Genomic DNA, 15,086 nt, shown 5'->3' with positions numbered 1-15,086 from the left:
TATAGGATGGAAGGTCACTTTGGAGGTAGGCTGGAGAGGAGTAGCAGATCTGCATTTATAGACATCCAGTGGCCCTACTGTCCCATGCAACTGGCAGACAACTAAAAAGTGACAAATGTTATAAGTTCTTGTATACAAATGCTAGAAGTCTGAATACTAAGATGGGAGGACTTGAGTGCCTGGTATTATAGGCATCACAATAACTTGGTGGAATGATGATAATCAATGGGATATGGTAATACCAGGGTACAAAATATATAGGAATGACAGAGTAGGTCATGCTGGTGGGGGAGTGGCACTATATGTGGAAGAAAGCATAGAGTCAAATATAGTTAAAATCTAAAATGAATCAAAATGTACCATAGAATCTCTATGGATAGAAATTCCATTCTTGAATAATAAGTGTATAACAGTAGGACTATACTACCAACTACCTGACCAGGAAGTTGATTGTAAAATGATGAGAGAGAGAGAGAGATTAGAGAATAGAAAACTCAATAATAACGGGGGATTTCAACTATCCCAGTATTGACTGGGTACATGTCACCTCAGGATGGGATGCTACGATAAAGTTTCTAGACACCATTAATGAATGCTTCTTGGAGCAGCTAGTCCTGGAACCCACAAGGGATGAGAGGCAATTCTTGATTTAGTGCTAAATGGAGCATAGAGTCTTGTCTAAGAGGTGAATATAGCTGAACCACTCAGTAATAGTGACCATAATGTAATTAATTTTAACATCCTTGTGGGAGGGAAAATACCAAAGAAGCCCAGCACAGTAGCATTTAACTTCAGAAAAAGAAACTACACAAAAATGAGGAAGCTAGTTAATCAGAATTTAAAGGTACAGTCACAAGAGTGAAATGTCTGCAAGCTGCATTAAAACTATTTAAAAACACCATAATAGAAGTTCAAACTGAATAGTCCCCAAATTTTTTTAAAAAAGTCACCTTGGGTAAACAGAGTAAAAGAAGTGATTAAGGCAAAAAGGCATCCTTTAAAAATTGGAAATCAAATCCTACTGAGGAAAATAGGAGCAGAAACTCTGGCAAGTCAAATGTAAAAGCATAATTAGGCAGGCCAAAAAAGAATTTTAAGAGCAACTAGCAAAAGACGACATAAAAACTAACATCAAAAACTTTTTAAGTATATCAGAAGCAGGAAATGTGCCAAACAATCAGTGGGATCACTAGATGATCGAGGTGCTACAGGAACACTCAAGGAAGAAAAGTCCATGGCGGAGAAGCTAAATGAATTCTTTGTATCAATCTTCACTGCAAAGGATGTTAGGGAGATTCCCACACCTGAACTATTCTTTTTTTATGACCGATCTGAGGAACTGTCCCAGATTGAGGTGTCAGTAGAGGAGGTTTTGGAACAAATTGATAGATTAAACAGTAATAAATCACCAGGACCAGATGGTATTTGTCCAAGAGTTCTGAAGGAAGTCAAATATGAAATTGCAGAACTACTAACTGATATGTAATTTATCACTTAAATAACCTTCTGTACCAGGTGACAGGAGGATAGCTAATTTAACACCAATTAGTAAGCCTAATTTAAGTACAAAACAAATTGGATGAAACTACAGTAAAGAACAGAATCATGAGACACCTAAATGAACACATTATTTATTTGGGAAGAGTCAACATGGCTTTTATAAAGGGAAATCATGCCTCACCAATCTATTAGAATTCTTTGAGGGGGTCAACAAACATGGACAAGGGTGATCCAGTGGATATAGTGTACTTGGACTTCAGAAAGCCTCTGACAAGGTCCCTCACCAAAGGCTCTTAAGCAAAGTAAGCAGTCTTGGGATACTGATCCTCTCATGGATCAGTAACTAGTTAAAGGACAGGAGACAAAGGGTAGGAATAAATGGTCAGTTCTTCTTCAAGTGATTGCTCATGTGTATTCCACAATAGGTGTGTGTGCTCGCCACGTGCACCAGTGCTGGAAGTTTTTCCCCTAGCATTACCTATGCGGGGGAGCACCTCCTGCGAACCCTGGAGTGGCCCCTGCCTGGCGCAGTATAAGGGGAGGTGTGTGCTCCCCCCACCCTCAGTTCCTTCTTGCCGCCAGTGAAGGTGCATCGGAACTACTCTGTTCCAGCTTTGCTCTAGCTTGTCCCCAGAACTGTTCATTCATTCGTTCAGCGTTAGTACCTGTAGTTAGCTGTTGAGTTAGTCAGTGAGCCCGGGCCAGGGCATGCCCTGCGCCCCGGAGTTTAAGTCGTGCAGCTCTTGTAGGCGTTTTGTGCCAAGAAGTGACCCACACGCAGACTGTTTGCGCTGTTTGGAAGAAACCTGTATCAGCGAAAGGTGCAAGATTTGCAAGTCTAAGCCTCAGACCAAAAGAGAAAGGGACATTAGGCTCCTGTCCATCCTGATGGAGTCGGCGCTGACCCCAGCTCCGGCACGCCACTCTGAACCGGTACCTGGCACTGCGGCGTCGATATGTGGCGACCCTCCGGTGCCATCGACCAGTTGCACTGCTCCCCATCCACAGGGCACCCCAAGAGGGCCAGGAAGACTCTTCACAGCGGCACCGAGGGAAGTCTTGGACAGAGGCTAGGCCCATATCGGGCAGTCCTCAATCCCCACTGGGCCCCAGGCCTCTGACTCACGTTGAGCGGAGTAGCCCGGCCCCTTCGGAACAGGCCTCTCCGGTTGTCCAGATACATTCTACGCCTGAAGCCCTCCAGGCGGCCTGGGACGTTATGTCCATGCTGGTGCCTGGAGCGCCACCAATGTCGGCCCCATGCTCCAGAGGCAAGCCACCACTGGGATCTCCACAGTCGCCTCCGTCCCGATACTGGTCTCGGTCAAGGGAACGTTCCTGATGCCGTTCACCGCCCAGCGACCGTTCAGGGCAGAGTCCATGTGGATTGCCCTTGATGCCTACCAGATTGTCTGGCTGAGTTCCGGCCAGCCGGGACTCTCAGTACCGCTTGTCCTCAAGGAGCAAATATCGACAGGACCGCGGCAGGCATCGCCAATGGTCCTCGTCTCGGAGGGGGTACCGCAGTCGGTCACAGCACGGTCATCGATGCCATTCCCGCTCGGACTCCCGCTCCAAGTCTTTACCAAGACATTGCAGCCCCAGGCGTCGATCGCCAGTGTCTCGCTGTCACGGGTCCACCTGTCGAGGCCGTTCGCGGAGCAGCTGTTACCATGGGTACCGGTCCTCCACATAGAGATCGCAGTCCCGTGGCCAACGTAGATCCTGGCGCCGCCGCTTCTCCCAGTCCAGAAACCGCAGCAGATCTTACGCCCGGCCTCCATTCGTAGCCATCCTTCAATGGGCCAGGCCAGCCAATCCGAACAGCCAGCCCCACCGGTGCCACAGCAGGTGCAGTGGCACCAAGCTTCGTGGCCGGCCCAATGGTACCGGTGGGCTCCGGCGCAGCCCCCGGTGGGAGCTCGCTCGGTGGCCGGAGCTTCGGAAGCACCGTCGGCCTCCCTCTCCAGACCCCCGAGAAAAGGGTCGGTGGGACATACGTCCTCGGCACCATGCCTGGAGTCCGATCAGGTGGTGGACCCTCCAGTGCCAGCCGATACTGAGAGCACCGCACTGGCCTCCTTGCCCCGCCCCCTCCACCCCACAGGAGGATTTCAGGGCCCATTAAGAACTCTTAAAGAGGATGGCAGTAAGCCTCCACCTCCAGGCAGAGCAGATGGAGGGGCTCTCAGCATCCCTGTTTAACGTACTGTCCCTGTCGGCACTGGGTAGAGTGGTCTTGCCTTTCCGTGAAGAGGTGGCTAAGATTTCAAATGCCCTGTGGCAAACACTGGCCTTGTTGGCCCCCATCTCTAAGAAGGCAGAATGTAAGTACTTTGTACCCACTAAGGGGCATGAGTACTTGTATACCTACCCAGCACCCAACTCCCTGGCGGTCGAGTCGGTCAACCACAGGGAATGGAAGGTCAGCCAGCCCTGACACCAAAGAACAAAGACTCTCGGAGACTGGACTCTTTCGGAAGGAAAATGTATTTGTTTTCGAGCTTCCAGTTACAAGTGGCAAACCATCAGGCTCTCCTGGGCCGGTATGAATTCAGTCTATGGGGCTCCCCACCCAAGTTTGAGGACTCCCTCCAGGAGCACGGTAGGAAGGAGTTCAAGGCGCAAGTGGAGGAAGGGGCAGCGGCCGCTAGGGCGTCCCTGCAGGCAGCCTCAGATGCTGTGGACACGGCCACACGATCCATGGCCTCCACGGTGTCCATGAGATGGGTGTCATGGCTCCTGCTCTCTGGGCTGTCCAGCGGGGCACAGTCTTCTATGCAGGATCTCCCGATTGACAGGAAAGCTCTGTTTGCAGCAGATACAAGCCTGCATGGCATGAAGGACTCCTGCACGACCTTCCAGACTCTGGGCCTCTGTGTCCTGAACCACTACATGGTGAACCACTACATTCTGCATGGTTTCCCTGGCCTCCATCATCCGTTCCCTGGATCCCGGGCATTGGTACGCTGCCCTCCATCTACAGGACGCGTACTTCCACATCCACATATTCGAGGGGCACAGGCGCTTCCTCCGTTTCCTGGTGGAACAGAATCACTGCCAATTCACAGTCCTCCCGTTTGGTCTGTCCACTGCCCCCAGGATGTTTACTAAATGCAGGTCGGTGGTAGCGGCCTACCTCAGAGGGCGAGGGGTCCAGATATTTCCCTATCTGGATGATTGGCTTGTCAAGGGCACCTCCTGGTCACAGATGAGGGATCACGTGGCGCTCCTCCTGTCCATGTGCACTGCCTTGGGCCTGTTGGTAAACAACACCAAGTCCATGTTAGTCCCGGTCCAACGCATAGAGTTTATCGGCACGTTCCTGGATTCAGCATCATCCGGGGCCTCTCTCCTGCCAGACAAATTCAAGACCCTGAAGGGTCTCATCAACTCAGTCACAAGGTTCCCGGTGACAACAGCCAGGGTTTGCCTGCAGCTCTTGGGTCCCATGTTGGCGTGCATGTACGTGGTCCGTCACGCCAGACTCAGGATGAGGCCCCTCCAGCTCTTGATCTCGAAGTTCTCCCAGGCACGGACAGGATGGACAAGGTCCTCACCATGCTGGACTCTGTGATCACCACCGCACGGTGGTGGTCCACCTGAAACAAGATACTCCAAGGGGTCCCGTTCAGGGACAGGCCTCCGTTGTTGGAGTTGGTGTCCGATGCGTCAGCCCTGGGTTGGGAGGCCCATGTGCGGAACTTTCAGACCCAAGGCCTGTGATTGGCTCAAGACCTGACCCTGCATATAAATGTCAAGGAGCTCAGGGCCGTGCGACTGGTGTGTATGGCCTTCCGCTTACAGGTGGAGGACAAGGTAGTCAGGGTCCTCACGGACAACACAGCCTCGATGTTCTATATCAACAGGCAAGGCGGGGCCTGATCCTCTGCCACGAAGCCCTCAAGCTATGGGACTTCTGTATAGCCCACGACATCCACCTGAAGGCCTTTCACCTACCGGGCTCCTGGAACAAGAGGGCGGATCGCTTGAGCAGGGATTTTTCCTCACAACACGAGTGGTCCCTCCACCCAGAAGTGGCCCACCGGCTCTTCAAAAGGTGGGGAACTCCTCAGGTGGACCTATTCGTGACTCAGCAGGACTGGTGATGCCCCTGGTTCTGCTCCAGTAGGGGCCTGGGAGGGGCGCTATCTCCAATGCCTTTATCCTGTCCTGGTCAGGCCGGTTTCTGTACGCCTTTCCCCCATTCCCTCTAATCAGCAGGGTCCTGGAGAAGATAAAGCCAGACAAGGCCCGGGTCCTCCTGATTGCCCCAGCATGGCCCAGGCAGCATTGGTACGGCACCCTCACGGGCCTGGCGGTAGCTCCGCTGTGGCCGTTGCCACTCTGCCCGGACCTGCTCTCTCAGGACCCGGGCCACCTTCTCCATCCCAACCTAGCAGCTCTTCACCTCAAGGTGTAGCTGCTCAGTGGTTAGGTGGAGAGGAAAGAACGTGCTCAGAACAGGTTCAGCACGTCCTCCTCGAAAGTAGACGGCTCTCCACTCGCCGCACTGATTTGGCAAAGTGGTCCCGGTTTTCTAGGTGGGCAGTGTCCCCCTGTGGCCGCCCCGATCCAGCTTATCCTTGATTATCTCCTCCACCTGAGGGCCCAGGGCCTGGCGCCCTCGTCAGTCAAGGTGCACCTGGCCATCATATCGGCCTTCCATCTGCCAGTGCAAGGGCACACGGTATTTTCCCATGCTATGACTGGCCAGTTCCTTAAGGGTTTGGACCGTCTTTTTCCATATTGTAGACCCCTGGTCCCGCAGTGAGACCTAAACCTGGTGTTGGCTCATCTCATGGGGCCCCTGTTTGAACCACTGACCATGTGCTCCTGGTCTCACCTCTCATGGAAGGTGGCCTTCCTGGTTGCAATCACGTTGGCTAGGCGAGTCTCGGAGCTCAGGGCCCTGACCTCTGAGCCGCCATACACGGTCTTTCATAAGGACAAGGTCCACCTCCGCCCACACCCTGCGTTTCTCCCGAAGGTGGTCTCTCCCTACCACATGGGTCAGGACATTTTTCTACCGGTCCTCTGCCCCAAGCCTCATGCATCCAGTGTGGAGCGCCGTCTCCACACATTCGATGTGCAGCGAGTTCTGGCTTTTTACCTCAAGCGGACCAAGCCGTTCAGAAAGTCCTTGCAACAGTTTGTCGCCTCGGCTAAGTGTGCGAGGGGCCAGCCGATTTCCACTCAGCAGCTTTCCAATTGGATCACTTGGTACATCCATTCCTGTTATGGGCTGGTGGGTGTCCGTCCCCCCCCGCCACCCATCGTGAGGGCACACTCGATTCGAGCACAGGCCTCGTCGGCTGCCTTCGTGGCCCACATCCCCATCCAGATATTTGTAGGGCCGCCACGTGGTCTTCGGTTCACACGTTCACCTCGCATTATGTGATCATCCCCCAAACCAGGGATGACACTGGGTTCAGCAGGGCGGTACTCCATCCTGAGAACTTGTGAACTCCTATCCACCTCCAACAGATATAGCTTGGAATCACCTATTGTGGAATACACATGAGCAATCACTCGAAGACGAAAAGACAGTTACCTTTTCCATAACTGGTGTTCTTCGAGATGTGTTGCTCATGTCTATTCCACATCCCACCCTCCTTCCCCTCTGTCGGAGTTGTCAGGCAAGAAGGAACTGAGTGTGGGGAGAAAGCACAGCTCCCCTTATACCGCGCCAGGCAGGCGCCACTCCAGGGGTTGCAGGGGGCACTCCCCTCCTACGGGTACTGCTAGGGGAAAAACTTCCGGCACCGGTGCACGTGGTAAGCACGCACATCTATTGTGGAATAGACATGAGCAACACATCTCGAAGAACACCAGTTATGGAAAAGGTAACTGTCTTTTTAAAACGGAAAATGTTAAATAGCTGTGTCCCACAGGGATCTGTATTGGGACCAGTGCTGTTCAGCAAGTCATAAATTATCTGGAAAAAGGGTAAACAGTGAGATAGCAAGGTTTGCAGGCGATACAAAATTATTCAAGATAGTTATGTTCAAAGCAGCCTCTGGAGAATTATAAGGGGATCTCACAAAACTGGGTGACTGGGCAACAAAATGTCTTACAAAATTCAATGTTGATAAATGTAAAGTAATGCACATTGGAAAATATATTCCCTATTATATATGTAAAATGATGGGGTGTAAATTAGCTGTTACCACTCAAGAAAGAGATCTAGGAGTCACTGGATAGTTCTCTGAAAATTATCTGCTCAGTGTGCAGGAACAGTGAAAAAACACTGACCAATTGTTAGGAACCATTAGGAAAGGGATAGATAATAAGACAGAACATATCAAAATTCCACTACATAAATCCGTGGTACGCTCACACCTTGAATACTGCATACAGTTCCAGTCACCGAATCTCATAAAAGATGCTTCAGAATTGGGAAAAGATCAGAGAAGGGCAACAAAAAGTATTAGGGTATGGAACAGCTTCCACATGAGGAGAGATTTTTAAAAGAAACGACTGAGGAGGGGAATATGATAGATAGGGCCCAACTAAATTCATGGTTCATTCTGGTCAATTTCATGGTCGTAGGATTTTAAAAATCATAAATTTCATCATTTCAGCTATTTAAATCTGAAATTTCATGGTATTGTAATTGTAGGAGTTCTGACCCAAAAAGGAGCTGTGGGGGGTCCCAAGGTTATTGTAGGGGGGCTTGCGATACTGCTACCCTTACTTCTGTGCTGTTGCTGGTGATGGCGCTGACTTCAGAGTTGGACAGCTGGAGAACAGCGGATGCTGGCCGGGAGCCCAGCTCTGAAGGCAGAGCTGCCGCCAGCAGCAGCGCAGAAGTAAGGATGGCCTGGTATGGTATTGCCACCCTTACTTCTGCACTGCTGCCTGCAGAGCTGGGCCCTCAGTCAGCAGCCACCACTCTGGCCACACCACTCTGAAGGCAGCAATGCAGAAGTAAGAGTGGCATGGTACATTATTGCCACCTTTATTTCTGTGCTGCTGCTGGCAGGGTGCTGCCTTCAGAGCTGGGCACCTGGCCAACAGTTGTCGCTTTCCAGCCGCCCAGTTCTGGAGGCAGCGCAGAAGTAAGGGTGACAGTACCACAACCTCCTAAAATAACCTTGTGACCACCCCCGCTGCAACTACCTTTTGGGTTAGGACCCCCAATTTGAGAAACACTGGTCTCCCCTGTGAAGTCTGTATAGGGTAAAAGCACACAAAAGACCAAATTTCACAGTCCATGATGCATTTGGCTGTGAATTTCGTAGGGCCCTAATAATAGAGCTCTGTAAAATCATGAATGATGTGGAGAAAGTGCATAAGGAAGTGTTATTTACCCCTTCACATAACACAATAAGCAGGAGTCACCCAATAAAATCAATAGGCAGCAGGTTTAAAACGAACAAAGGAAGTACTTTTTCACACAATGCACAGTCAACCTGTGGAACTCATTGCCGGGGTGGTTGTGAAGGCCAAAGGTATAACTCAGTTCAAAAAAGAATTAAATAAGTTCATGGAGGAGAGATTCATCAATGGCTATTAGCCAAGAGGATCGGGAAGATAACCCTTTGCTCTGGTTGTCCTAAGCTGTAACTGACAGAAGCTCTGAGTGGATGAAAGGGAATGCATCACTCAATAAGTGCCCTGGTCTGTTCATTCCCTCTGAAGCATCTGGCATTGGTCACTGTCAGAAGACAGGATACAGGGCTGGATGGACCATTGGCCTGAACCAGTGTGTCAGTTCTTGTGTTCTTATGTTGTATTGTAACACGTTGGCTGGAGAAGCAGCTGGGAAGGGGAGACGAGTCTAGGCAACCAATGTTGGGGGCTGAATATCATTGCTCCCACCTCTCCATATTCCACTCACATAAACATTTAATATTCATACTTTATGTAGGGAAGTGAATTTCACTTTCAGAGAGGTAAATTTAGGGTGGGATTTTCAAAGGTACTCAGCATCAGCCTAAATCTGCCTCCAGTGAAATCATTGGGTGTTTACCATTAACTCCAGCAGAGCAAAGCTGAGCTAATGCTGTATATAATTTGAGTATTTTGTTTTATTTTGCCTTGTAAATTTTTTCTATTGTCAGACTCTTTGTTGGTAAGTATTTTTCTTTATATGAAGTAAGGTTTTGTAGTTATTTTTTTTTCTTCAATAAAAACCTGTTAATCTAAACTGGAAAATCCAATTTCCACTGGAGTTTAAAAAGCCTATTAGCTCCCTCCTGTGAGGCACTGAAATATTACAAATTTCTCCCTCCTCATCCTTTTGCTACCCATAACTCTCTCTTTCTCTCTCCGTAGTTCTGAATGCATTCCCAGATGAACAAAAGCTTTATTAAGCTGAAGTAAAACAAGAAAACCTCGACCCTTAAAAGGATATTGTAGTTTTCTCACAAGAACCACAAAAGTTTACTCCGGAAATTCAAAATTAAAGTTACACTGACAAACAAACAAGACCTCCTCAGAAAGTATGAAAACGAAGTATTAGAGTCCTCCAAAGAACTTTAGTTCTGCCTTTGTTCTCTGCCAGCCCCCCACTCTGCATGTCCATCACATCTGGTATTTAGGTTGAAAACATATTTATAAAGGAAGTTTTGACAAGGGCTATTCATCCTGTTTCAGTGGATCCTAAATCTATTTTATTTGCACTGTTTGCCAGTAGAGTCAAGGAAATCAAGAGTATGTGGCTTTGATGCTCTACATATACTTCTGTGATACTTAAATGTGAACCTTTGCCCCAGTGATTTGGTTACCTAATTTTTGTTCAGGCTCTAAAATGTGACTAGTCCCAGGTACAGTAACTATGAGTTTATGCTTAGTCTCACAGCATGAAACTTTGTAACAGTTAAAATCCAATATACTTTTGGGACATTTTCCCAAGCCATTGTCCCAAATATGGTCTCTCTTGGTGATAAGCTGTAAAAGTCTTTCTCTCTCTCCTGTAATTGAGCATGGTCTTAAAGAATGCAGGAGTAGTTTGATGTAGCAATATAAAAACAGACACACTTTGGTTTGAATGCTTTAGTAATGTACAATTAGTGTATCAGCAAGAATGCGGTAGTCGAGTTAGATCACTTCAGTTTTCAGAATCACTGATCCTGTGAAGTTATGTGTTGTGTGGAAAGGACTGTTTCCTTATTTTCATTTGCTCTGTGGGCAGCTTGATGCAGGTCCAAAGTTTAGGTAGTTTGGATGACCTTAACTTCATTATGTTACTTTCTAATTTTCTTTTTAATTTTAAACTGAATATCAGCTGTGATTTTCCAGACTAGCTAATATTTGTGGATTTTGAAAGTTATGTTTCTTTAGGTTTGTTTCTTTAAATAATGGATAGTTTTGTGCAACTTTAGCTCCTGTGTTAACTACATTTTTTCCCCCCCGAGAACTATCTTGGATTTTTTTTTTCCAATTAAATTCTTCAGTAATAGGAGTCCCATGGTACATGGGGATAAACTTCACTTTTCCCTAGACCAGTGGTTGTCAACCAGGGGTCCAGGGCCCCCTGGGGGGCCGCGAGCAGGATTCAGGGGGGCTGTGAAGCAAGGCCAGCATTATACTAGCTGGGGCCCAGGACAGAAAGCTGAAGCCCAGGGCCCTGAGCCCCGCCACCTGGGGCTGAAGGCAAAGCCTGAGCAATGTAGCTTTGTGGGGGCCCCTGTGGCCCCAGGCAACTGCCCTGCTTGCTACTTCCTCACACCAGCACTGGCTTTTATATGCAGAAAACTAGTTATTGTGGCACAGGTGGGCCATGGAGTTTTTATAGCATGTTGCGCAGGGGGGGTCAGAAAGAAAAAGGTTGAGAACCCCGCCCTAGACTGCTTTCCGCTTCCCCATATGGTTCACTCAGCACTTGAGAGGCTTGGGCCTTTAGCTTGTAAGCAGTTGAGGCAAGGACTGTTTCTTCCCAAAGAGTGCTTTGTGCAGTTCCAGCTACACTGGTGTTTGCCATAACAAATACAAATGGGCTGCTGGAGGAGCATGTGAGCTGCCAGCTGGCCTCCCAAAGTGCTCAGCATGACTTCTTTTTATGCACTGTGGTCTTGCTGATCCAGTCAGTCATGAGCCCACACTCTCCTCCCATTTCTTGTTGTTAAGAAGGTACTGAGTCTGATACCTTAGAAGAACTTGGGTTGATTTCAGAGGGCAGCTTCTTTCTCTCAAGCTGTCTGGCATTGGGAGAGCTAGTTCAGAAGACTTTAAAATGCTAGAAAAGCATCTACCCAAACAGTCTTTAAGTCTGAAGCTAACTGATTAACAAAGTTGTTAATTGTCCATACACACTCCCGCTTTTCCAATGTTCTTAATGTTATTTTAAACAACTTTTTTGACGTACAAAAGCATTTACTTCAAAAAACAGTCCAATTTTTTTGTAAACAGGGAAAAACATGCTTTTTTTCCCCACACTCTCATATCTTCCAAGTGATAGAAGAGAAATCTTCAAGCTTTTGTAAAAAAAAATGGTTCATCTTTTACCGAACACTGATTGTTTCAGGAAGTTATAAGCAAGTGATAGCATGGAGTTACGCTCTGATTAGTTATGCAACATTAACTATAGCAACTGGAATGACCATATTATTATAGGTAAATCAGATACGTTAAGTGATGCATTGGGGGAAAAAAAAATTTGGTTTGTGCTTTCATTTGTTCCAGAATGGCATTCTTTCTGGAGGAGGTGATGATTTGTACTAAGCGCCTGCTGGAGGTGATTGCTGGCTGGCTGCCTCGACATTTCATCGGTGCAATCCTAGTTTCCCTCCCGGCTCTTGCAGTTTTTTCACATTTCACCTCTGACTTTGAAACCAACATACATGTAAGTTTTAGGACAATGTATCCTGTCTAACTTTCTTTTAGATTTAATGGAGTAGATTGGCTCCCTCCTTGTCTTCTCCCCTTCCCCATTCCCTTCATCCATGTGATCTATATCTCTCAAGAGGATAGGTCTGATTCTGTAAGATGGTATTGCTAGTAGAATGAATCTATTTTTTTTACAAACATTACCTTTAGGCAGAATTTAATGTAAATAAATTTGAACACATCTTAGGAATTTTTCAATATATTAAAGCATAATTTCTGAGCGGGAACTCCTTATCCAATGAGATGCGGAATATCCTTAAGGACTTCCGTGGCTCATTGCTGAAGTTCAGCAGCAGTAATGGTATTAGCAGTGGATTGTGTCTGTCTGTCATATCAACAGCAGTGCTGTGTTTGCACACTGTCAAAATAGGTGGAGTATTTTGAGCAACACAAAAATTATTAGTCCTCTTCTAAATGGCCCTGTAGCTCTTTTTCTCTACGTAATTTGGTGACGTTTCCAGTGTATTAAAGCTATATTTTCTTTAATTTAAAGGTGAATTTTTTCCTTATTGGACTGATTGTAGAACTGTGGGCCTGTAACGAGGTGTGAAGCCCACACCAGCACGAAAAAAGTTAAAGGAGTCCGAGAGGGTTGGTAGTCTCACTGTTTGCACCTGCGGAGGGGATGGATTTAAAAGAGGAGATAGAAGGTTAGTTGGAGAGGAGGAGAGGTAGGACAGAGAATATAATAAATTCCCTCTCTCTGGGAAGGGGTCTCTTAAAGGCTAAGAAGGCTGGAGGGAAGAGAAGCAGACAGTCTGCTCTGGAAATGAGCCTAAGGAACAATCTGGAGACATTGAGGGACAATGGCCTGCCTGAAACCCTGGGAAGGTGGAGAACTGTGCCAATTCTAGACTGTGGTAGGGAGTGGGGCACAGCAGACTGTGTATAGACTGGAAGATCACATATTTGGTGTTAGGAGTCTGATGAGAGCAGACTAGTACCCCTGGAACTGAGTGGAAATATAGAACTGGTATTCCAGAGAATAGACTAGGATCAGATGGTACCAACCATTGTTTCTGAATTATGCAGAGGCAACTGGTTGTGTTCAAGGAGCAGCAACAGGCCGGCACCGGTCCTCAAGTTCAAGGGACTGGAAAGGAGTATAGAAGAAATGGCAGGGACTGGTAAACTGATTCACACCCCCAGTCAGTTTTGTGGGACTACAGGAAGATTGGTAAGACAGGCAGTGGAAGTGGTCTGTCCAGCAATGGACACAGTCTGGGGGATGATGATTAAAGTTAAGTTGAGACAAGGAAACCCTGAAATAAAGGGTGGTTCTACTTGCAGAGTTTCAGGATGCTGTAAGAAGGCAGGCCCTGTCAAGAATTGTAGGAAGCTCTGGCTAACTTTGTGTGGATAGTCCTGGGGAATTGGCAGAATTAATTCCCTGAACAGAGTTTTTCAGGAACTCAAAGTCTGCAATTCAGGCAGGGGAACCGAAGACACCTGGGATTACCCTTTTGCGGAGAACAGCCTGTCATATATAAGGTGACAGAACCCAAGCAACACTGGACCTGAACCTGAAAGGTGCTGAACACCTTCAACCCTTTTTGACTTCTGTTTGTCTTATGTAGGCCCATTCCCTGTAGTACTTGAGCACCTCCTAAATATTTTTAAAATACAGTAACAATAACAATGGAATTTGTGGGTGCTCAGCCCCTCTCAGTTTCAGGTCGTATGTGCTGAATGCCCCATGTAGTAGCAAGTAAGAATGGTATTCATTACGCAGCTGTTCATGCACAACCCTTTTTTTTCCTGTTTCAGATCCCCCAGACTTATTGGGTTGTTGGTTCAATCACCAAGAGATATTCCAGCTGGCCCTGTGCTCGGTGATGTTGCAACAATCATGGAGCTCTGGGGAAAGGGGCCAGTCTGTAGAGGGTCGGGTAAGTGCCATATTTTACTATGACATGGTTTTGCAAAGTTTTTTTTTATTAATAGCATTATATACCCTCCCCGGATGTAAAATAATGATAATAATTTTAAAAAAAAAACTTTCCAAAGCCATGCTTACATAGTAAAACACGACACTTACTGACCCTCTAGAGGCTGGCTTCATGCTGGGGCTTCACTTGAAGTCAGAACCATTGCCCTGGCACTTTACGAGACCTGAAATGAGGTTTTTTTAAATTCAGCATAGCTATTTCTTAGTTATTAAAGCCTGGAAAAACTGTAGTCATGGTTTAAAAAATGTAAGTAAATTATGTAAGTTTTACTAATTTGCCTGTTGTGGATAAACTGTTTTTCTAACTGGAATGTGGCCTTGCTATTTTGTTCAACTGTTGTTGTGCCCCAGACAACATAATAAAGCATTCCAAATTTTCAACTTGTAAAGCAAAGCAGTGGTGTCCCACTCCACTCACAATGAAAGAGATTATAGCCACCAGAAATCATAAAGAGCAGCATAGTTAATGCTAAGGAAAATAAGACCTGCAGTGCAATTTTGTGGAGTTCTCTATTTTAACATTGGATCTTCATTGATTTTCTTAACACAGCCCTACTTTGTACATTACATAAGATGGACTTTAGCATTTGACTATTGCATTCTGGGGAAATTAAGATATTTCTCAGAAAGCATCTGCTTTGCACTTCAATTTACTTATCTACTAAAGACATGAAAAGGGAGGTTTTCTGAGATTCTTGGATTTGAGACTTGGAACAGAAGAAAGGAGAAATGGAGAACTACCCCTTCAGCTTGGCACAAATACCAGTTTCACAGAGCATCAATTAACATTATGTTAAACTTCTGC

At 47.0% G+C, this 15,086-nt stretch overlaps 1 protein-coding gene across 2 annotated transcripts in view; it reads left to right on the top strand.

Moving 5' to 3' along the window:
* The window catches only part of ADCY9 (adenylate cyclase 9), a 196,374-nt gene that overhangs the window by 163,148 nt on the left and 18,140 nt on the right, over positions 1-15,086 (top strand). For both annotated transcript variants that reach the window (XM_073362783.1, XM_073362784.2), the window contains exon 7: positions 12,130-12,289. In XM_073362783.1, the coding sequence (XP_073218884.1) occupies positions 12,130-12,289 (160 nt within the window). The remainder of the gene's footprint in view (positions 1-12,129; positions 12,290-15,086) is intronic.

This window comes from Lepidochelys kempii, chromosome 10 (assembly GCF_965140285.1).
Source record: "Lepidochelys kempii isolate rLepKem1 chromosome 10, rLepKem1.hap1, whole genome shotgun sequence".
NCBI classification, from domain to species: domain Eukaryota; kingdom Metazoa; phylum Chordata; order Testudines; family Cheloniidae; genus Lepidochelys; species Lepidochelys kempii.
Note: the sequence above shows the minus strand (reverse complement) of the source record. Positions and strands in the feature narration are given on the sequence as shown.